The 22,962-nt window shown below is 38.4% G+C and overlaps 1 protein-coding gene across 5 annotated transcripts in view; it reads left to right on the forward strand.

Moving 5' to 3' along the window:
• Window positions 1-22,962, forward strand: part of SUMF1 (sulfatase modifying factor 1) — an 87,948-nt gene that overhangs the window by 63,283 nt on the left and 1,703 nt on the right. For 3 of the 5 annotated variants that reach the window (XM_014868374.3, XM_044754251.2, XM_044754250.2), the window contains one exon: window positions 14,268-14,327. In XM_014868374.3, coding sequence (XP_014723860.1) covers window positions 14,268-14,327 — 60 coding nt within the window. Of the gene's footprint in view, window positions 1-3,468; window positions 3,521-14,267; window positions 14,328-22,962 lie in introns of all 5 variants that reach the window. The other 2 variants (XM_014868375.3, XM_070493501.1) reach the window with 1 other exon arrangement.

Below are 22,962 nucleotides of genomic sequence, written 5' to 3' on the forward strand. Positions count from 1 at the left end.
TTTTTCCTTGGAGGTTTTTGAAAACCATTCCAGTAATACACAAGAGAAGATGAGACTTTACAAGCAGGTCTATGAAATGGAACAGTTGCTTCCATGGTATGAGGTTGAGCGACCCAGAAACCTAGTGGGGTTTGAGCCAGTGAAACCACTGAAGGCATCTGTGGTATCAGTCTAAGTATGGATGTCTGTTTAACTGGTAGGTGTTGCTGCTTTAAATGTATATTTATTCCTAAGTGAAATAAGCCATGCCATATGCTGAGAGAAGTACATTAGGAGAAGCACATCTAACAAGGGACATATTTCAACTCTATTCAAAAGCTAATGAATGTCTTTATTGTTAAAAATACAAACTCTTGACTCACAGTTCTCCTTGGGTTTTAGCCATTTTCTTGCAGTGAACTTGTGAAATACAGAAAAGTTTGTGCACTTCAAGCTGGAACAGTGGAATGCTTTATTTAAAAAATATGATACTATATCAGCTCACAAGGTGCCCATGGCAGAGTGGCTGAGCGTGAGCCCAGAGCCAGATGGCCTGGGCTTGAACCCTGGCTCCTCGGCTTGCCATCTATGTGACCTTGGATAGGCTATTTTACCTTTCTGTTCCTCAATTCTCCGTTTGCAACCTGGGGCTAATGATTGGGTGTCCGAACATTGCTGGTTTATGCCTGTGCCTGGCATGATTGTTGATAGCTCCCCTTTCTCTCCCAAAAGCATCCGTATTTGGACAATAAATTATATGGTTGCCCTACCACTAATAGAACCTACGTCAAAGGATCACTTTACAGATTAAAAACATTAAAAACAATACCTGATTATAGTATGTGCTCAGTAAATGTTAGCTGCTACAACTGAAATTGGTGTTTTAAATACCAGGTTTTATGTATTACTCCTAAAGCAAGAATTGTTACTGTAGACCTTGGGCTATGAAAGTGACATTTTTTTATTGGAAGATGGAGAACCATCCCAGTGTGAGCAAGTTTAATACAGTTTTGAAAATTCCCTTCTTTTTTAACCCAACGTGGGTGAAACAAGTAGCGTGGAGGAAATGACTGTTTTCATTCATTTCACTAACAGGATAATCACCACACAGGGCATGCTGGTTTTACAGAGAAAATTCTGCGGGGGTTGTTAATTTGGTTTGTGTGTTTAATGTGCTATTCTTTCCAATTTGATCTCTGTTTTTCTTTCTTTGACCTTTCTTTGGGCGTCACCTTCCTTTTCCTCTCCCCGTGCGATGTCTAAAGCTAATTGCAGTTTCTTCTTCATTGGTCTTTGTGCTAGGGGATAAATAAAATCACACAGAATTGAAAATGCTTTATTTGAAGTAATGGTTTCATCTACCCACTTTTAAAATCCTTTGTCATGTTTGACATTGGGTAAAAAAAACTGAATTGTTGGGATTTTGACTTTTTTTCACTTATGCACCTTGGTCTGAGTTGCTTCTACACCCAGAAGGTAGTCAGCTGGACAGGCAAAGAGATGGGTGGACCTCGATGCCTGGTTTTGTCACTTGCTAGCTGTGTGACCTTGGATAGTCCATTTCTTTTGTCTCTCTCAGTTTCATTATTTTTTATTTTTTTTGAGGAAGATTAGCCCTGAGCTGACATCTGCTGCCAATCCTCCTCTTTTTGCTGAGGAAGACTGGCCCTGAGCTAACATCCATGCCCATCTTCCTCTACTTTATACGTGGGATGCCTACCACAGTGTGGCTTGCCGTGCGGTGCCATGTCCACACCCAGGATCCAAACGGGTGAACCCTGGGCCTCCGGAGTGGAACGTGCACACTTAACTGTTGCACCACCAGGCCAGCCCATCAGTTTCATTATTCTTCATCCTTAAAATGAGGATAATGATACTTCCTGTTTCCTAAGGTTATTGTGAGGATCAAATGAGATGATAAGAGTTAGTATGCTTTAAACAAAGGTAGGCAGAGAGTTCCTTTCCTTAAAAATGGTTAAGATGATGGAAATGAGACTCCTTTTAGGAGACACGTGAGCAGAAGCTTAAAGAAAAAGAAGATAAAATGCTGTTCCTGTTTGTGTGTTTCTGAGCTGCCCATTGCTGTAGTACCTGGTGACTTAACAAGGTTGCCACTTCAGCAAGCAGGGAGTGCTTCAGATGGGCAAGATCTTTTCTTTTTTATCCTAAACTTCAGGCTGCCAGGCCCATTCCCGTGGGAGCCCGGGTGATCTGACAGTTTGAAGACTTGACTAGAAGTCAAGTGTGCAAGAGAACCCAGCTTTTAGGCAACCAGGGCAAAGATGACTTAGCTCTTACAGGAACATACGTGCTTCTCAGGATTATAGCGTTTAAAATAAAATCTGTCCTTTTAAACTCCACATTTCCCTGCACTTAAACTTCCAAGGAAGTCTTTGACTCCTAGCTCTGGAAGCTATAGTTGTTTTTCTTCTCGTAGTTTATCCTGGCTTATGATTTTCTATCTGCTAACTTAAAAATTGTTTTTATTGGGGCTGGCCTGGTGGTGTGGTGGTTAAGTTCTCACTTTGGCAGCCTGGGGTTTGCAGGTTCAGATCCTGGGCCCAAACCTACACACTGCTTATCAAGCTGTGCTGTGGTGGCGTCCCACATACAAAACAGAGGAGGACTGGCAATAGCTGTTAGCTCAGCAACAGTCTTCCTCAAGCAAAAAGGGGGAGATTGAATAGATGTTAGCTCAGGGCCAATCTTCCTCACACACACAGACACAAATTGTTTTTATTATAGGACCTTTCAAGTATGCAAAAGTAGAGAGAATAATACGTTAAACTCCCATGTCCTTAGAACCCAGGTCTAATAATTATCAACTCACGGCTAATCTTGTTTTCATCTATAGTTCTACCCACTCATCCCCGCTCCCCATCCTCCCCTGGATTATTTGAAGCAAATGCCACACTTTATATTTTATTAAAAATACCACAGCTTTTTTGTTTATTTTCATTTTAAAAAGCAGCTTTATTGTGGTACAATTGGCATACAATAAATTTCACATATCTAAAGTGTACAGTTTGATTAGTTTATATATATAAATATATATATCAAATTGTATATGTATAAACTGTATATATAAATTTGATCAAATTATATATATATAACTGATCGAGATATATATGTATATAAACAGATATATATAAATATACACACACATATATAAACTGATCAAATATATATATATATATATATATATATATATACACACTCACACACATCCATGAAACCTCCACAATCTAGACAGTGAACATGTACATTCCCCAAAAGTTACCCAGGGCCCAGTGGTAATCCCTCCACCCTGCCCCTCTGTCTCCCATACGCAAACAACCACTATCCTTCCTTCTATCACAGTAGACTAATTTGTATTTTTTAGAGTTGAGATAAATGGAATCATACAGTCTGTACTCTTCTTTGTCTGGCTTCTTTCACAATATCATAGTCTTTTATTTATTCTACAAATATATATTGTGTTCCTACTAGGTACCATTCTGGAAGCTGCAAGACCTGTTAGGAGGCTCTTGTAATAATCCAGGTGAGAAATGGTGGTTTGGACCAAGGTGGTTACCATGGAGATAATGAGCCACCATCAATTAGAGATCAGCTTTGGAGGTAGAGCTAATCAGACCAGCTGGACATGGGGGTGAGGGAGAGGGAGGAATGGAGAATTACTCCTCAGGATTCTGGCGAGCAGCTGGATAGAGTGTAATGAAATGGAGGAAGGCTCAGTGAGAAGTAGGTATGACCTTCCCTAATTCAGTGCTTTATCTGGGTGTCCATTGCTTTTTCAAAGCTATTATTGTTATCGTTGGTTTGTCTTAAGCAGTATCTAATCTGTAGATGAAAATAATGTTTAAAACACTTTAAGATATTCATAGGATTGTTGGGTCTCCTCAGAAATGTTCCTAAATAAAGGCTAGCTACCATTGTCAAATTGAAAAAAAGGAATTTCAATTTTCTCCTCAGGTGTTTGTGCATCATTTGGACCTGGCAAGGGGAGAGAAAGTAGTGCAAAGGCAAATCACATTTTCAGACTTTTAAAAGCTTCTTGGGGTGAAGTTCACTCTACTCTTTCTATGGCCCCCAGAATGTTTTTGTGTTGGTTTTACATTAAAAACGTTCATGCTCTTCTAAGTGATGCTGTGGTGACAGCCTCTCCACACTGTGACTAGCTATGTGAATTTCATTGCAACATGCAATAGTCTGTCTTCCTTCTACAAGGTTATTAACATGTCAGCTATTTTATTAGAATTTGGACTTCCTCTGGGGGTTTGTCCTTAGGAAAACTGGATCAGTGATCTCTGTGGTTTTGGAATTTTAGGAGTACCTAAATGTACCACACCTAGATTATTAAGTTAATGGGCATCTTCGGGAAACCTGAGTTAGTCATGAGCTGATAATGTGTAGTAGTAACAACAACAACAACAACTGTGTATTTATTGTTTATTACTTGTTAAGTGCTTTGTATGCATTAGCTCATTTAATCCCCACATCAGTCCAATGAAGTACGTACTGTTATCATCTCCATTTTACAGAGGAGGAACCTGGGACATAGAGGGGTTACCTAATTAGACCTCTCTCACAGTCAGTGTCAGAGCCTTGATTTGAACCCAGGCGTGTAATGTGACTCCAGAGCCCGTGCTCTTCATTAAGAGATAGCAGTCAAAGTGGATCTTGCAAGATGAATAAGAGTTTAATGAACAGTGGGGTTGGGCATATTAGGCAGAGAGAATCAAGTGTCTCGTTGGAGGACATGAGAAATTTGTTGTCCTGGGGCTTCATGGTAGAAGGTGATGTTAAGAAATGATGTTAATAAGATAGGAAGGACTGACTAGGGCCTAAAAAACATCTGATTTGGTTAGCCAGAGCAACTTTTTCATAGATAAATGTATGAGGTCTTTAAAAAGTCTCTTTGAAATCTTGAACAAGTTCAAGAGATCTCATTTTGTTTTCTCAGATCCAAAGAGCTCAGATGGGGAGCTTTTGGACTAGCTGATCGCAAAGGCATCTTCCGATTTCGAACAACCTGGATCTTGTCATCCAGGAGTAAATCCACTGCTCCCACCTTTTCTGTTTAGCTCTGATTCCCTTTAGTGTTAAAAGGAATAGTCTTAAGAGTTTTAAACCAAATAGTCTTTCCAAAGCTGCCCACACTGACAGTAGCTGAAAGGCTAGCAGCTAGCATCTGAATACCAGTGGAGTTATCCCTCACTTACTTGATTCTTAAAGGGCTGATGGGTATGAACAGGAAAGTCTACGATGTGGTGGTCAATCCTTATACAGAGGCTCTTATTCCCTGCTTTGAGAAATGTGTTGTGCTATTTAGTAGTAAGAATTGATTATAATGAGGAGATAGTATACACAAAATAAAAGATTTTTTTAAGCTTCAATAAAGTGTTATTTCTGAGTGTCACTGAAGCAGGACCAATACATGCCAGAGCATTTTAGTTTTTATTGCAGTTAATGCATTTCTTTTTTTTCACTGGAAAAATGAATAGGTAGTTCAGGAATGTGAATTTCAAAAGGTACAAAACTCCTAGCTTTGTCTTTCAACCCCTTCCTTCTTTTCTCTTTAGGCCACATTGTCAGTAGTTCTTTAGTGAATCCTTTTATAAAGATAGTCTATGCTTACACTAGCATATATAAATATATGGGTTTTTTTTTTAGGATTTTGTTATGGAAATGCTAATTAGTAAGAGTTAAGAGAACATAACTGTAACTCAGCTTCAACAGCTATTAACTCTGTCAGTCATGGTTCAATCAGAAGTAGAGCTACTAGCATGTGTATGTGTGTGTGTGTGTCTACTTGTGTACATGTGTGTGTGTATTGAGGAATATATTAGAGATATGACCTTACACAATGATTCTAAAGTTGCTATTTTTTGTATATATATGTGTGTTCGTGTGCATGTGTGGCAAGTATATATATATATATGGTATATATATGCATGATATATATATATTTTCTTTTTTAAAGATTGGCACCTGAGCTAACAACCGTTGCCAGTCTTTTTTTTTTTCTGCTTTTCCCCCCCAAACACCCCCATATAGTTGTATATTTTTTAGTTATGGGTCCCTCTAGTTGTGGCATGTGGGACATTGCCTCAATATGAGTGATGCCATGTCCACGCCCAGGATCTGAACCCGTGAAACCCTGGGCTGCCAAAGCGGAGCTCGTGAACTTAACCACTTGGCCGTGGGGCCGGCCCCGAGATATATATTTTTATATAGATGTATGTATGTGGGTGTGTGTATATATAATCCAAATGTCTAGTTTTCACCTAAAAAGTAATAAACATGCAAACTAACAGGAAAGTGTCACCCATACTAAGGAAAAAAGTTAGATAAAGAGAAACTGACTCTGAGTAGGCCCAGATATTGGATTTAACAAAGACCTAAAAGCACCTACTATAATTATATTTAAGAACTAAAGGAAAATGTATTCAAAGAATTAGAACATATGATGTGAGTCAACAACTAGAGAATCACAACAGACAAATGAAAATGATAGAAAAAGAACCAAGTGAAATTTCTAGAATCGAAAACTATGATAACTGAAATGAAAAGTTTTCTAGATGGAGTCAATAGCAGATTAGAAATGGTAGAAGAAAGAATCAGTGAACATGAAGGTAAATCAAGAGAAAATTCCAAACCAAAGAACAGAGAGGAAAAAAGATTTGGAGAAAAATCAACAAAGCCCTGTGTGACAATATTGAGCATCTCAACATAATTCCAAAACATGTGTGATGGGAATCCCAGATGGAGAGGAGAGAGAGAAAGGGACAAAATGGTTTTTTTTTTTAAGATTGACACCTGAGCTAACATCTGTTACCAATCTTTTTTTTCTCCCCAAAGCCCCCTAGGACATAGTTGTATACTGTAGTTGTGGTCCCTCTGGTTGTGCTATGTGGGACACTACCTCAACATGGCCTGATGAGCGGTGTCATGTCCGTGTCCAGGATCTGAACTGGTGAAACCCTGGACCACCAAAGCTGAGCGTGCAAACTTAACCACTTGGCCATGGGGCTGGCCCTCAAAATATTTTTGAAGAAATTATCTAAATACTTTTCAAACTTGATGAAAATTATCTACAGATCCAAGAAGTTCAATGAACTTTAGGATGAACACAAAGAGAAATCTTCCTAGACAAAACATAGTCACATGGTTGATAAACAAAGAGAAAATCTTGAAAGCAGCAGGAGAAAAAGAACTCATCACATTCAGGGCAACAACAATGTGATTAATGGCTGATTTCTCATAAAGAAACCATAGAAGCCAGAAGACTGTAAAATGACATAGTCAAGTGCTGAAAAAAAAAATCCCCAAATGACTATCAACCAGGAATTCTATATCCGATACAACTATCCTTCAAAAATGAAGGTGAAGGAGGTTTGATTTCTGGTTCTGGGAAAATGCAGTAGACATACATTTCCCTATTTCTGTCACTAAATACCACTAAAACTCAGGACACTATGTATAAAAGAAACATAAAAAGATGCTGAAAAGTGAAAAGAAGACAGAGTAGCTGCAGACCTTGGGACCTTAAGAATGAGATGGTGGTGAGTTCCATGGATTCTCTTTTTGCCCCATATATCCCAGACTTGGAGCAGAAGAAGCCACCAACCCAGTCAGTAACCCCTCTACTCCAGCCAAACACCACAGAAAAAACTATGTCCCCAGTCATGCCTGCAAAGGCCAAATGGGGAGCCTAGACTTGCACCCTCATGAGGCTCTATTGAAGTGCCATGATACCTCTGCCAGGGTGGTGTCAGAGAAGGCCAAATAGGGGAACCAGGCCTTTCATCATTGCCCAGCAATCATGAGGCTACCTTCACCATGGTGTCAGTGGAGACCAGTTGTAGAGCCGAAACTCACCTCCATCCAGCAATAAGAAACAAGAGTCTCTCCTGGGGTATCAGTGGAAGCTGAGTAGGGAACCTGAACTTCTACTTCCACCAGGCAGTAATGAGATGGCTCCCTCCCTTCCCCTGCCATGTGGTGTCAGAGAAAGTCAGTGAAAACAGGATGTTTAAATAAGATCCAGAGTCTTGTAACATAACAAAAGTATATCCAGGTTTTGACTGAATAATCATTCATCATACCAAGAACCATGAAGGAACTAAATGAAAAAGGATAATCAATAGATGCTAACACTGAGATGACAGAGATGTTAGAATTATCCACCAAAAATTTTAAAGCAGCCATGATAAAAATACACGTGAGCAATTATGAACCTTGAAACTTGTGAAACAACCTAAAAACAAATGAAAAAAATAGAATGTTCAGAAAAAAATAGAAGTTATAACTAAGAACTAAATACAAATTTTAGAACTGAAAAATAGAATAACCAAAATAAAATCTTTGTGAATGGGTTCAACAGAAGAATGGAAAGGACAGAAGGAAAAAAAAATCAATGAACAGGAAACTAGAACAAAAAAAAATTACCCAATCTGAACAACAGAGAGAAAATGGAAAATAAATGAGTGAATGAATAAACAAACGAATGAATGAATGAATGAACAAATAGAGCTTCAGGGATGTATATGACTATAACAAAAGAGCTAACATTTGTGTTATGGGAGTCCTGGAGGAGAGGAGACAGAGGTGGGGCTGAAAGAATACTCAAAGAAATAATGGCTGAAAACTTCCCAAATTTGGGAAGAGACTTAAATCTGTAGATTCAAGAAGCTAAGCAAACCCAACATAGCATCATCCCAAAGAAATCCACATCAAGACACATCATAATTAAACTGCTGAAAACTAAAGACAGAAAGCTTGAAAACAGCCACAATGACACCTTGCCTATAGGGAAAACAACCCCAATGCAAATGACAGTGGATTTCTCATCAGAGAACATAAAAGGCTGAGGAAAGGGTACCATATTTTTCAAGTGTTGAAAGGAAAGAACTTCCAGCCCAGAATTCTTTACCTAGCGAAGTATCTTTCAGAAATAAGAGAAAATTAAGAAATTCTCAGATGAAAGAAAACTGAGAGAATCTGTCACCAGCAGATCTACCCTAAAAGAATGGCTAGAGAAAGTTCTCTTAACAGAAAGGAAATGATTAAAGAAGGAAGCTTTGAACATCACAATGGAAGAAAGAACACAGTAAGCAAAATATGGGTATATACCATAGGCTTTCCTTCTCTTGAGTTTTCTAAATTTTGTTTGATAGTTAAAGCAGAAATTATAACATTGTCTGATGTGGTTCTAAATGTATTCAGAGGAAATATTTCATAGAATTATAACCAAGGGAGGCTAAAGGGAGGTAAGTTTTCTATACTTCACTGGAACTGGTAAAATAACACCAGTAGACTGATAAGTTTCATATCTTATCACAGTTTTATGTATATATGTATAAGTACCTAGAGCAACCACTAAAAAAGCTATATAAAGAGATGCACTCAAGAGCATTCTAGGTAAATAAAAATGAATTTCTTAAAATGAAAGTTCAAGTAACAGGAAGGCAGGAAAAAGAAAAACAGAAACAAAAATCATAGAGAACAGACAGAAAACAAAAAGTAAAATGACAGACTTAATCCTGTCATATCAATAATTTCATTAAGAGTACATTGTCTAAATAAATCAATTAAAAGACAGATTGGCAGAGTGGATTAAAAAACATAATGTATGGGACCGGCCCAGTGGTGTAGTGGTTAGGTTCGTATGCTCTGTTTCGGCAGCCTGAGATCTGCAAGTTCAGATCCCAGGTGCAGACCTACACACTGCTCATCAAGTCATGCTGTGGTGGCATCCCACATACAAAAACATAGAGGAGAATTGGCACAGATGTTAGCTTGGGGACAATCTTCCTCAAGCAAAAAGAGGAAGATTGGTGACAAATGTTAGCTCAGGGCCAGTCTTCTTAACACACACACACAAATAATAGTAATCTAACTATATGCTGTCTATACAAAACTCACTTCAAGTATAATGATATAAGTGGCTTGAAAACAAAATGGTGGAAAAAGATTCATCATGCAAACATTAATCAAGGGCAAGCAGGAAGGGCTGTATTAATACAATATAAAGTAGACTTCAAAGCAAAGAAAATTACCAGTCAGGGAAGGACATTCTTTAATGATAAAAGTAATCCACCAAGAGGACATGGTAATACTAAATGTGTATGCCCCAATGAATAGAACTGAAACATATGAAGCAAAAACTAATAAAACTGAAAGGAGAAACAGACCAATTTGCAATTGTAGTTGAAGACTTTAAGGTCTCCTTCAAGAATTGATAGTATAGTTGGGTAGAAAATCAATAAGGATATAGAAGAACTCAACAATGCTATCAACCAACAGGATCTAATTGACACTTCTAGAACACTCTGCCCTACAACAGCAGAATATCCATTCTTTTTAAGTCCTCATGGAACATATACCAAGATAGACCATATCCTGAACCATCACATAAACCTCAACAAATTTTTAAAAATCGTATCATAATAGAGTGTGTTCTCTAACCACAATGGAATCAAACTAGAAATCAATAACAGAAATAAAATAGGAAAATCTCCAAACACTTGGAAACTAAACAACACAGTTCTAAATCATCCATGAGTCACAAGGGAAGTCCCAAGGTAAATCAAGCAATACATTGGACTGAATGAAAATGAAAGTGAAAATGAAAAGATATAGATGAGTGCACAGCGGGCAAGGAACAGCCGTGTGGCTTTTCTCGTGCTCTGTGCCATATGGCACCCTCCTGCACCCCCAGGCGCAGACGCTCCCTCCAGATAACCAACTCCCCATCGGTACACAATGTATCAGAAAATCTGAATAAATGCTGGATTCAGTGTTATTTTCTAAGTGAAAGTGATAGTACAATACTCATAAAGAAGTGCCTCATATTTTTTTAACATGCTTTATTCTTTTTAATGGCTGCTTAGTGTTCCATACTATGGATTGCATCAAATAACATATTTAAAAGTAGTGCTTTTGACTCTCTGCTGATTGATGAAAATTTGTCATATTCTCTGTCCCTTCTTGTGCTTTCCTTGTCATTGTGTTGGGTATGGCAAGGAGGGAGACGGAAGTGTCTCTCCTGACCACACAGAGTGCCATTGTTGATGCTCCTGTGGAAGTGTCCTGGCAGCCCTGAGCGGATTGGTCACCCCTCTTCCTGCAGGCTTATTCCCCCTTCAACAAACCAGTCTTGCTGATGCTTGGTTCTGTGGCATCTACTATAAATTTGCTTCATCGTTTAGGACTTTCATGCCTTCCAGGGTATTTAAAATGAGGGTCTATTTCCCTGCAGTAACACTCATAGCATTTCATCTTTATCTCTCTTCTTGAGAACTTCAGCTGAGATTATTGGGGCTGTCATTTAGAAACTTGTGTTATTTGCTGTTCCTTGCAATCATCCAAGCAGTAGAGACCTGCTAGTATTTTGGTGTCTTGGAGTAGAGCAGTTTGGAGTGGTGGTACCTTTGGAGAAAAAATTTACGTGGCTTCTTGCCTGTTTCTGGGCAGAGTCCCTATGTTCCCTGTATGTGTTTTACTTAGACTCTTGAGTACTGGTGGTTGAGGTCATGGGGCACTTTTGCCTCTTTTCTTGTGAGATATGTAGGCAGGAAGATGAGGTATTCAGACACTGCTTATGGTAGCTGCTTAAGTTGTTTTAACCTGCAGTGACAAATTGATCATGAGAGGCAATATTAATTTTGCTCATCGATCCTTTCTTTAACAAATAGAATGGAGACATTTCTCCCTTGGATTAGTTTCCTAGGGCTGCCATAATAAGTTACCGCAAACTTGGTGGCTTGAAACAACAGAAATGTGTTCTCTCACAATTCCGGAGGCTAGAAGTCTGAGATCAAGGTTTGGGCAGGGCCATTCTCCCTCGAGAGTCTCTAGGGGAGAATCTTTCCTTGCCTCTTCCAGCTTCTGCCAGCTCCCAGGAATCCTTGGTGATCCTTGGCCTGTAGCTGCATCACTCCTGTCTCTGCCTCCATCATCACGTGGCCTTCTCTGTGTGCGTCTCTCTGTCCTCGCCACCAGTCATTGGGTTTAGGGCTCGCCATAATCCAGTATGACCTCATCTTAACTAGTTACAAAAATCACAAATCTGCAAATTCCCTCTTTCCAAATAAGGTCACATTCTGTGACTCTGAGTGAACATGAATTTTGGGAGGACGCTATTCAACCCACTACACCCTCCTAGTAATTTTTCTGTTTTTTTGCACACTGGCAAGCATTTCAAACAGTTATAGCTAATCCCACATCATGTTGTTTTCAAGAAAAAAATAGTTTCATTTATAAGAACCAGCTGAGCAGTCACCTAGATTGAGGACTGTAGTAACTGCTGTGGTCTTATCAGCATGGATGACTCTCATTCGTGCTTGTGTCACTTTGATGAGTGTCATATTTATTAATTGCAGACGTAGTTCATTGGAGATGGTGATGAAAGGGAACTATTTTGTTCTTACTCCTTCCCATTGGCACATCAGCTCCTTCTTGTTCTTAGATTTAACTTGACAAAAGAATTTAATCTTGCATGATAGCAGATACTATGAGAGACTTTAATCAGCATTTAACTGTTTTGGCACATTGTAACATAGCACATGGAGAACTGCCAGAAGCAGTGTAATACAAGAATTCCCAAGCAAAAAATTTAATGTAGGAGAGTAACCATTGTGTGGGATAGCTACACAGTTATCAGTGCTTTCACTTCTGCTTCATTGAATTCTTAGGGATTGTCTTACTTTTATAGAGTAATAAATGCACCCAACAAGTACTGATACAATGTCTGTCAGATTCCAGATATCCCTAGGAAGAAAGCTGTGCTGTTAGTTGTTATTTCTACATGTAGCTTTTCACGTTTACAGCTTGCCCGTTTATAATCAGTAGGTTTATTAGTGTAACATTAAGCATTTAAGGCCATGGAAATACTGTGGCCCTGCAGGGGAATGAAGAATGGCCAGTGGCTTGGTCTGTGACAGTTTCCTGGAAAAGCTTAGAAGAAAACATGAACTTCTGCCCACATCGTTGACACTTGCAAATCAGTGTGTTAGCCATTCTTGGAGAAAATATGGTTCTTTTAACTTCTGCCATTTATGTTTGGGCCCTTGACAATAGGTGGTTGACAAGAAAAGGGAAAACTAAGATAGGAGGGGCATTGTCCAACCTTCTCTTGTTTTCAGTAAACAAAGAGCACAGCTGTGTGGTTGTTTTTCTGAATAACAAAGGAAATACAAAATCGCCCACAGCCTTACCTGACGCCGTTCTGGTTTGTGGGAGTTTATTGGTACCTCTCAGATGCTCTTTGCATGACTTACCTGATGTTGAAGCTCTTATTCTGGCGACTAAAGCTTTAAGGGGTTCATTTCCATTGTACCTTTGTCCAGAGCCCTCCCTAGAAGAAATAGTCTTACCTCTTGGCTGCAGTTTCTGGCTCCAGTTCTCATTACAGCGATAGCCACTCTTCCTTCTTGCCTTCTTTTAGGCACTGCCTAATTTCCTGCCCTCCTAGTCTCTAAACTGAGAACACAGTGGACTCAGGAGCCAGGTTGCCTGGGTGTGAATCCTCGTTCTGCCACTTGCTTAACCTACTTCAGAAGTTGTTACAGAGATTACATGAGTTAATATTTGCAAAGTACATAGAGCCATGCTTGGTTCATAGTAAGCACTATATAAATCTTTTTGAAAAAGATAAACTATATTCTAGATCTTGATTGTGGTAGTGGTTACATGACTATATATTTGTCAAAAGTCATCAGAAATGTGCATTTAAAAAGAATTAAAAAGGTTAAAAGGGTTACTGTATGTAAATTATGCCTCAATAAACCTGACAAAAAAATTTTTAAAAACAGAAAAGGAAATTCCTTCATTCAGTCAGCAAAGGGTTTTTTAGGTGTTGCACATTAGGATTATAAAAACATAATTCAAGGAGGCTTGCCAGTCTAGTTGAGCAAGCCAATTATAACACAGGATAAATTTGCATATCAGCATGAGAAGGTGATTTAAGAGATGCTGCCAAGCAGCTTATTAGTCATCTAGGCAAGAAATGCTATAGGGGCTTAGAGGCGGGATTGCTTATGGTAGTCATGAAGATTTCATGGAAGAGTGGGAACTTGACTTGGACCCTAGAGGGTGGGTAGGATTTGGAGAGGTGGGCATTCAGGAGGATGCATGGATGCAGGTACATGGCCCAGGGGCAGAAGTGCATGTGGAGAGTTTAGGCAACCATGCGAGAGAGCTGGTTGGATTAAAATGGACTCTCCTACTGTGTGAAGAGCACCTGTACTCTCTGGACTAATGAGTTCTCTTCTTTTCATCCACAGAAAGGCCCCCCTTCTGGGAAAGACCGGGTGAAGAAAGGTGGATCCTACATGTGCCATAAGGTAAGTCATGTCACTGAACTCTGATTTTGTCTTCTAACAGCAGTGTTATGGATCCATTATAAACAGTAGCCCCAAAATGTCCCATCTACTTCTGCTAGTACATACCTATCCCCATCAAAGCCAGAAAAAAAATAGGATAATCATCTGAAGTTTGAGCACGGGCATGAGGAAAAGTGGCACAAGAAGTAGAGGTTGTGAATGACCTATTGTTAACCAAATTCCATCTGTCAAATCTGGCCCCTTTGAGAGACCTTTTGTGTCCCGTGAACCAGGGCGGGCTATATACTTTTCCAACGTGTAAGTCTGGAAGCACACCCTTAATTTATTTGAGACTCCTGTAAATTTCTGGGTTCTCTGTTGAGATTAAGGGAGAATTATAACATTAATAGAAACATCCCAAGTGTTGTAGGTATAAGTATCCGCTTTGTGAAATAAGCATCAATTTCAGAGAGTGTTTCTGTTCTTTGGGCTACGATTTCAGAATCAGAACTGGCTGTTCTTGGTTAGTCGGAGTGACTCAGTGTTCCATGAGTAAACATTATAAGGAATTTGGAAATCAAATACCACCACTCTCCCTTTTTCCTTCAGAGCATATACTTTTAGTGTCTCCAGCGCTTCAGCTTCTGTCTTTCTATCACTATACAAAAATGGCATTTTGCAGATTGTTATTGCAAGAAGCACCCATGGTAATTCATTCAATCCAGGCAGTTAGAGACTTAAAATGACCTATAATGGCTCCAAATTAAGTCACTAATTTGATAATGGAGATATTGTCAAACTTTGCCCTAAAGCAGTGGTTCTCAAACTTTATTGCACATTAGAATCATCTGGGATCTATAAAAACTACTGATGCCTGTTTCCCCACTTGCCTCATTCTGATTTGATTTTTCTGGAGTGTGACCTGGGCATCAGGATTTTAAAGCTCTTAAGGTGATGATAACATACAGCAAAGTTTAGAAACCACTGGCCTAAAGAGAATCTCTTTAGATTACGTATATGTGTGAATTTGTAGTGTGTTTGTCTTCTGCAGGTCTTAGAATGTTTAATCCACTCCACTGACTTAGGTGGAGCTTCATGGAGTTGAGTTTACTTTATGCTTTACACCTACATTTATAACAAGATGTACACAAATTTATCTTTAAAATTCTACTTTTAATATTAAGTTAAAAACATTGCCCCAGGTCACCCCAGTATATTTAAATGTTCATATACATATCAGTTTTTAGTCCCAGATTGTTTCTCTAATTCAAGCTGTTACTACAAGTATATCTGCATCCTCATGCTGGGGAACCAGACTTCCATGAAAAACAGATGAATCTCGAAACCATAATTGCCATCAGTTATGTCTCTTACATATGATACTTTTCTTAATTGGGAATTCATTTGCTCTGTAAGAATTGAGGACCAGAAGATTTTTTCCATAAGAGTAAACGGTGAAAATGAAGGTTGTGAAAATTATTTTAAGCACGAACACTAAAACATCCCAATGCCATGCATATGGATGTGTCTACTTTAATAACATTTCATACTTTTTGCTTATTTTTAACCTGTATTTTCACAAGCTTCCTAGTTTATTCTTTTAAAATATCTGTTAACATAATAGATGTTTTTAATAAATACATTTATATGGTACAGTTGATTTTTGTATATTTATCTTATATCCTGCAACCTTGTTAAACTCATCTATTCTAGTAATATTTTTGTAGATTCTATTGGATTTTCTACATGGGTGGTCATCCATCTGTGAATATAGACTATTTTGCTTATTATTTTTTTAATCTGGATGCCATTTATTTTTCTTGCTATATTGCATTTGGTAGAACCTCCAGTGTAGTCGTGAATAGGAGTGGTGAGAACAAACATTCTTACCTCATTTTTAATCTTAGGGAATAAGCACTCAACTTTTCAAAATTAGGTATGATATTAGCTGTAGTGTTTCCAAAGATACTCTTTATCAGCTTGAGGAAGTTTCCTTCTATTCCTAGCTTTTTCAGAGGCTTTATCCACAATGGGTATGGATTTTGCCAGATGCTTTTTCTGCATCCATTGCGATGTTTATATGGTCTTCCTTTTTCTGTCTGTTAATATGGTGAATTACACTCATTGATTTTTAATTTTCAAATATTTTTAATTTTCAAATATTAAACAATCTTTGCATTCCTGGAATACATCCACTTAATCCTTTTTATATATTTTGGATTTGATTTGCTAAAAGTGTTGAGCACTTTTGCGTCTATGTTCATGATGGATATTGATCTGTTGTTTTCTTGTCTGGTTTTGCTATCAGGGTATCGCTGGCTTCATAGATTGAATTGGAAAATATCCACTCATCTTGAATTTTATGGAAGGGTTTGTGTAGAATTAGCATTAGTTCTTAAATATTTGATAGAATTCCCCCAAGGAAACTATTTGGTGCCTAGAGTTGTAACCATAAATTTAATTTCGTTAATAGATGCAGGGCCGTGAAGATTATGTGTTTTTTCTTGATTAAGCTCTGGGAGTTTGTGTCTTTCAAAGAGTTTATCCATTTCATCTGAGTTGTTGAATTTATTGGCATAATTTCTGGCTTTTTATTGGCTTTTAACATGATTTAATGTGATTATTGATATGGTTGGGTTTAAATTTGTCATCTTGATACTTGTTTTTCTCTTTGTCTCATCTGTTCTTTCTTTCTTTTTCTCTCTTTTTTGGACTTCTTTTGGATTAAGTATTTTTTATTACTCCATTTTTTCTTCTTTGGTTTATTACCTATAACTTTCTGTTTTAAAATTTTAGTGGTTGATCCAGAGTTTATATTACACATCTTTATTCCTAGTCTACCTGACTAGGTTTAGTCAGGCTCAGAGTAATAGAATATTCTAGAAGAGATAATAGCAGAGTGACAAAACTGAGTGGAATACACAGGATTTCCCAGAAAAAAACAGCAGCTCCAGGATCTTGGTCAAGTTAATTGTAGATGATGTAGGTCTTTAACATTAGTCTAGTTATTTTGTTGAGGTCAGAAAAATAGCACAGTGTTGGTTGTGAGTTACTTTCAGAGTGCTTATCCTTTCCACAAGATTAAGAGTGGCAACTATAACTAAATTATTAAGATGTGGACTCTGGAATTAGATCTGGGTTGGAGTTCTGTAACTGCTCCTTGCTAGTACATGACCTTGGGCAAATTACTTAACCTTTCTAAGCCTCAGTTTTCACATTTGTAAAATGCACATCATAATTGCATCTGCTCTGAGGTTCTTCTGAGGAATAAATGGACCAAAATATATAAGCACTTTGTACACTGTCTAGCTCATGGTAAAGACTCCGTAAAAGTCATTTGCTGCTAACACTATCATCCTTAACCTTCATCTTTATTATAATTAGATATTTTTCCCCTTCTTCTCTTTTGAATAAGGGACCAACTAATGAACTTCTAACTAGATAGGCAGAATCCAGGAAATGATTCTTATGGCATAGGTGAAAATCAGTAAAGGAAACCAATCAAAAGAAAGAAAGAATAATGTTATAATTCATTTTGAAAAAAATCACCTTGCTTAGAAGGTAGACTTTTGACCTTGGGCCAGGGCCATTTTGCATGACTAAAGTAAACTGATGATTATTCATAACTTTTTGAAAGTCCATACAAAGTACAGCTTCAATAAGGAGATGATGGCATAGAAAGAGAAACTATGAGGCAACGTGACGTCAGGTTAGGAGCACAGACTCTGGAATGGGATTAAAAAGGCTGTAATCCGGGGCTGGCCCCGTGGCCGAGTGGTTAAGTTCGCGCGCTCCGCTGCAGGCAGCCCAGTGTTCCGTTGGTTCGAATCCTGGGCGCGGACATGGCACTGCTCGTCAGACCACGCCGAGGCAGCGTCCCACATGCCACAACTAGAGGAACCCACAACGAAGAATACACAACTATGTACCGGGGGGCTTTGGGGAGAAAAAAGGAAAAAATAAAAAATATTTAAAAAAAAAAAAAAAAAAAAGGCTGTAATCCTGGATCCACAATTTATAAGGCATGTGACCTTAGGCACACTATTAGCATCCTTGTGCCTCAATTTTTCCTCATCTAAACAATACAGATACTAATAATACCTACTTCATAGGACTATTGGGAGGATTAAGTGAATTAATACATGTGAACTTGTTCTGATCATTCACATAGTAAGTACCCAAGAAATATTAGTTGTTACTGAATATTGTTAGATTAGTCCCCTTGGGGTCTTTAGCTCAACCAACAACATTGAGGAAATCCTCACCCCCCTGCCATTTTACACCAGGATTGCTAGCAAAAGGTGTTGATCTAGTGTTAGTGGCAAGAGCAATGGATGAGAAGTCAAGACACCTGAGTTCTGCTGTGTGATTTTCTATAATAATTTTGTTCATAATCAACTATAGTTACCTTAAAACTTCTCTTTATCCCTAAAAACCTTCCTGTCATAAAAACCATATTCCTTTTTTGCTTGACTTTGAAGCCCCAAGGCTGGTAAGTCATTTTCTGAAATCGATTGTTCCTGACTCCAGGATCACATTGTTAACACAGATATTGAGATCAATTTCACACCTTAATTAGCCCTTTTGATGAAATACGGCTAAAACAGACCCTTCTCCCTACGTCTGTTCTTAATTAATAGAATGACCCATATTTCAGCCACTCAAAGAGCTAATATCATTAATAACCATTTTTCGTACTAAAAGTAGAGTTAGAACAAAAGAAACAGTAATGAGGGCACTTATAATCAGGCCATTAACCTCTTTAATTACGTTTTCCATTAGTTGCCCATTTTGGAATTTAAAATGAACTACTTATTAATAAATGTTTGCTAAGTGAATGAATGCGTTTGAAATGGAATGATGATGTGAATTGACTTTTCTCATATGATGGTCCAAATCTCTCCACACCAACTTGCAGTGAGACTTGCTTTTAGGGTTTAGTTCTTCATAGTCATTTAGGTTAGTGAAAGGTTTTAGGGACTGCTATGATCTAATAAAGGACTAGCTCTTTTGTTGTCACTGATTTTAAGCTTTTTTGTTATACAAACAAAACATTTTCATTCCATAAAAATGAGAAAATAAATAATAAACATAAAAATGAAAATAAAAATCATTTGTTCTTCTTCCTAAAGAAAACTGTTGATAGTATTCTACCAAACTTTTTGGTGCACTTTTATTTTTTCTTCCCAAAATGGAATTATTTTGTACGTATCAATGTCTTCAAATATAGCTATAGTAAAAATCTCTTATATATCATGGATTTCTTTTCTACTATCTTATGTCACAGCCTCAGAATCCTTCTGAACACACTGCTCCAGGCAAGCACAGTTTGTCTGAGTTATTACAACCTGTGTTTTGTGGCATATGAACAACTTATTTTAAAATAGTTTGTTATGTAATTTGAGAGATAAGTTGCATATAGAAATACACCATTCAACAAAGACCTCAGTCCTATGCCTTATCTCCAGAGATATCCCTCAGCTTTCCCATTTATGTAGCAAATAACTTTCCCGTTTATGTAGTAAATGTATATCCACATTCAGATGCTGGCAGGGATATTATCATCTTTCCAACACAAGATCTCTAAGACCTGTGGAGAAGCTGGTTAATGCTTTTGTTTTAGTGAGGAAGCAGGTTAACCCAAAGAGGTCAGATAAGACAGGCAAAGTTAGTTTCTGTAATTAAGAGTGTTATGATCATTATAAAGTAACAGTTATAATGCCTTCCACGTGTCTAGTGCCTTACTTTTTTTTTTCTTGGTGAGGAAGATCAGCCCTGAGCTAACATCTGTTGCTAATCTTCCTCTTTTTTGCTTGAGGAACATTGTCCCTGAGCTAACATCCATGCCTGTCTTCCTCTATTTTGTATGTGGGATGCTGCCACAGCATGGCTTGATGAGTGGTGTGTAGGTCTGAGCCCAGATCTGAACCCTGGGCCACTGAAGTGGAGTATGCCACTGGCTGGCCCCTACTGCTTTGCTATTTTTATGTAAAGATAAGGTGAAGCATTTGGACATTATTCCATTAATAGCCCCATTTTATTGATGAAGGAACAGATTCAGAAAGGCTTTGCCTGAGGTTAAATAGCTAATGAGTCTTGGATTTTGAGCAAATTAGCAAAATGTTTGTTCGTAACAATTTCTATTTGTATCAATCAAGTCCAAATTCCTCTTTCTGTTGAGAAGATAGCCTATAATGTGAGTTCATCCTGTTTATCCACCCACCTTTCCTGCTTCTTGGCATTAACCATCTTTGTACCAGTCATTCTTTTGCCTGAAATTCTCGTTCTCCAAATCTTTGGCCAACTCAGCTCATGTGTCGTCTCCCAAGAGGCCTTCCCAGGCCACGCTATCTACAGTAGTCACTTAGTCACGCTCAGTCCTCCTTTATTTTCTTCCAAGCTGACCACTACTAGAAACAATCTTGGATTTATCAGTTTATTTATTGTCTGACTACTCCCTGTTGAATGTAAGCTGCCTGATAACAGGTACCTTGTCTGTCTTGTTCCGTGTTGTATCCCTCATGCCTAGAATAGCACCTAGCATATTGTAAGCTCTCAAGTATTTAATGAATAAATAAACCATGCTCTGACATGATCAGGCATGGTATTGCTATCCTCTTAAGCTTTCTGAAGTTTTCCATTTTTAAGCCTCTGATGTCATTGTTTTCTCAACGTAACATACCTTCTTTCCTTTTTTTTGAATCCTATAAATCAGTGCTTTTCAAAGTGTGGCCCATGGGCCCATAGCATGAACAGCACCGAGAAGCTTGTTAGAAATGCATATTGGACCCCACGCCAGACTCACTGAATCAGAACCTCTAGGTGTGTGGCCTAGGAATATGTATTAAACAGCTCTCCAGGCTATTCTTATGTGCATTCAAGTCAGAGAACTGCTGCCAGAATCATGTAAATCCCACCCAGCCAAGTTCTGCCTTCCAAAAGGCGGTCCTAAAGACTCGGGCACTCCACAAGGGATGGGTTCTTATCTGAATCAGTCATAACCTCAAAATGTTTTAACCCTAGCATGTTTTGTAGCTGTTTGATGTGAAATCATTGTTTTCTCAACCAGCCTCTGATCTCCAGCAAGACAAGACCATGCCTAGCCTCGGGTTTCCTCTCTGGGTGTACACAGTAGGAATCAGGAAACGCTTGATTGTTGTTGTCGTCACTTGTGGGACAGTTGTGGACAAGGATGTCCTTGTCTGCCTGCCTGCCTCCCTCTAAACTGAACTCTTGCTCTAGTGTAGAATTCACTACACATGCTTGGGAGCATGGGCCCTAGGTTCTCCGTAGGAGCTTGGTTTGTGGAGTAACCAAAGCACTGTTGCTTCCCAGCAGCCTAGTGCATCGGCCCTGCATGGAACAAGGTTTCTACTGCGTCTTCCTGCATGGTCCCCTCTAGTCATTTTAGAGCTTCCACTGCATGCTGACCACAGGGAGTAGCAGACGTGACTGATTTTTTAAAATTATTTGTTCAGGCATATTTCTTATTCATCTTGCCTCTGCCTGCCTGAACATTGGTAATATGATGTATTCCTCACTGGCCACAGGGAAAATGAGAAAATTGGTTGCTATTGTTTCATTATCTATAGAAGACAAAGCACTGTGTCTTTCTTTTTATAGTGGAAGTGCTCCCAAGAATTTGTGTTAGCTTTAGAGATAATTTTATGAAGATTAGAAACATTCAACTTTTGTGAGAGAAAGGGGAATAATAAGAATTAAGGGGAAAAAAACTCCTCTTTCGCGCTGACCTATTCCCCTACCCCTCCCACCAAATTCTCTCTTTTTTATGAGTTCCAAAGTTATTCTACATGATTCTCTGTGCAGTTTCTTTAACCAGCTGGCAGGGACTTGAGTTTCACCAGCCAACTCAGAGTTAATGCTCATGGTACACAGGATAATTAGTTTATTTTCATTCTCTGTTATTTTGGATCAAAGAGCAGTCCTAGGACATAAGGGTTCCATGCATGGCTATTTTTGGAATATGGAAGCTTTTGAAGTATTTGAATTAAGTAATCTGTGGTTATTCACTGAATACATAGTAGGTGGCCCGGGATATGTGTTAGGCTTTCTTATCTGTGCAAGTATGTGTGTGCGTGCAGGACGAGTGTATGGGGGGCTGGGAAAGAGGCATGAGATGTGATACTTTTCCATCTAGGAGCCTAGAATCTTGCTATGGAGGCAAGCGCACCAGTTAGATCTGGGTTCAAATTCTGCTTCCTTTAACAACAACTTTGTCATCTTGGGTAACTCATTCAATTTCTCTGGGCTGTTATGATCAAATAAAATAACAGGTGGAGGTGCCTGGCACATGCCTGGGGTGTACTGGGTGCTCAATGTCTGTGTGTGTTTGTGCACATGGTTCTACTCTGCTCCTATAAAGTAAAACAGAAAACAAATCCCACCCCCACAAATGTATATCTTTATGAGTTAGTATGATTTACACTCCAAAAGCAATGTATTAAAAAAATGTTTTCCACTGCCTTTCCTACTCTTGGTGTTTATAGGCTTGCTGATTAATTTTTGCCAGTCTGCTGGATGTTGAATAATACATTAATGTTGGTCTTAGTTACTGTTTGCTCGATTGCCATTTACCTTTGTTACTTGGTTTAATGTCAAATACTATTCTAAATGTAAAAGTAACTTTTCAAATTAT

Source organism: Equus asinus, chromosome 21 (assembly GCF_041296235.1).
Source record: "Equus asinus isolate D_3611 breed Donkey chromosome 21, EquAss-T2T_v2, whole genome shotgun sequence".
NCBI lineage: Eukaryota > Metazoa > Chordata > Mammalia > Perissodactyla > Equidae > Equus > Equus asinus.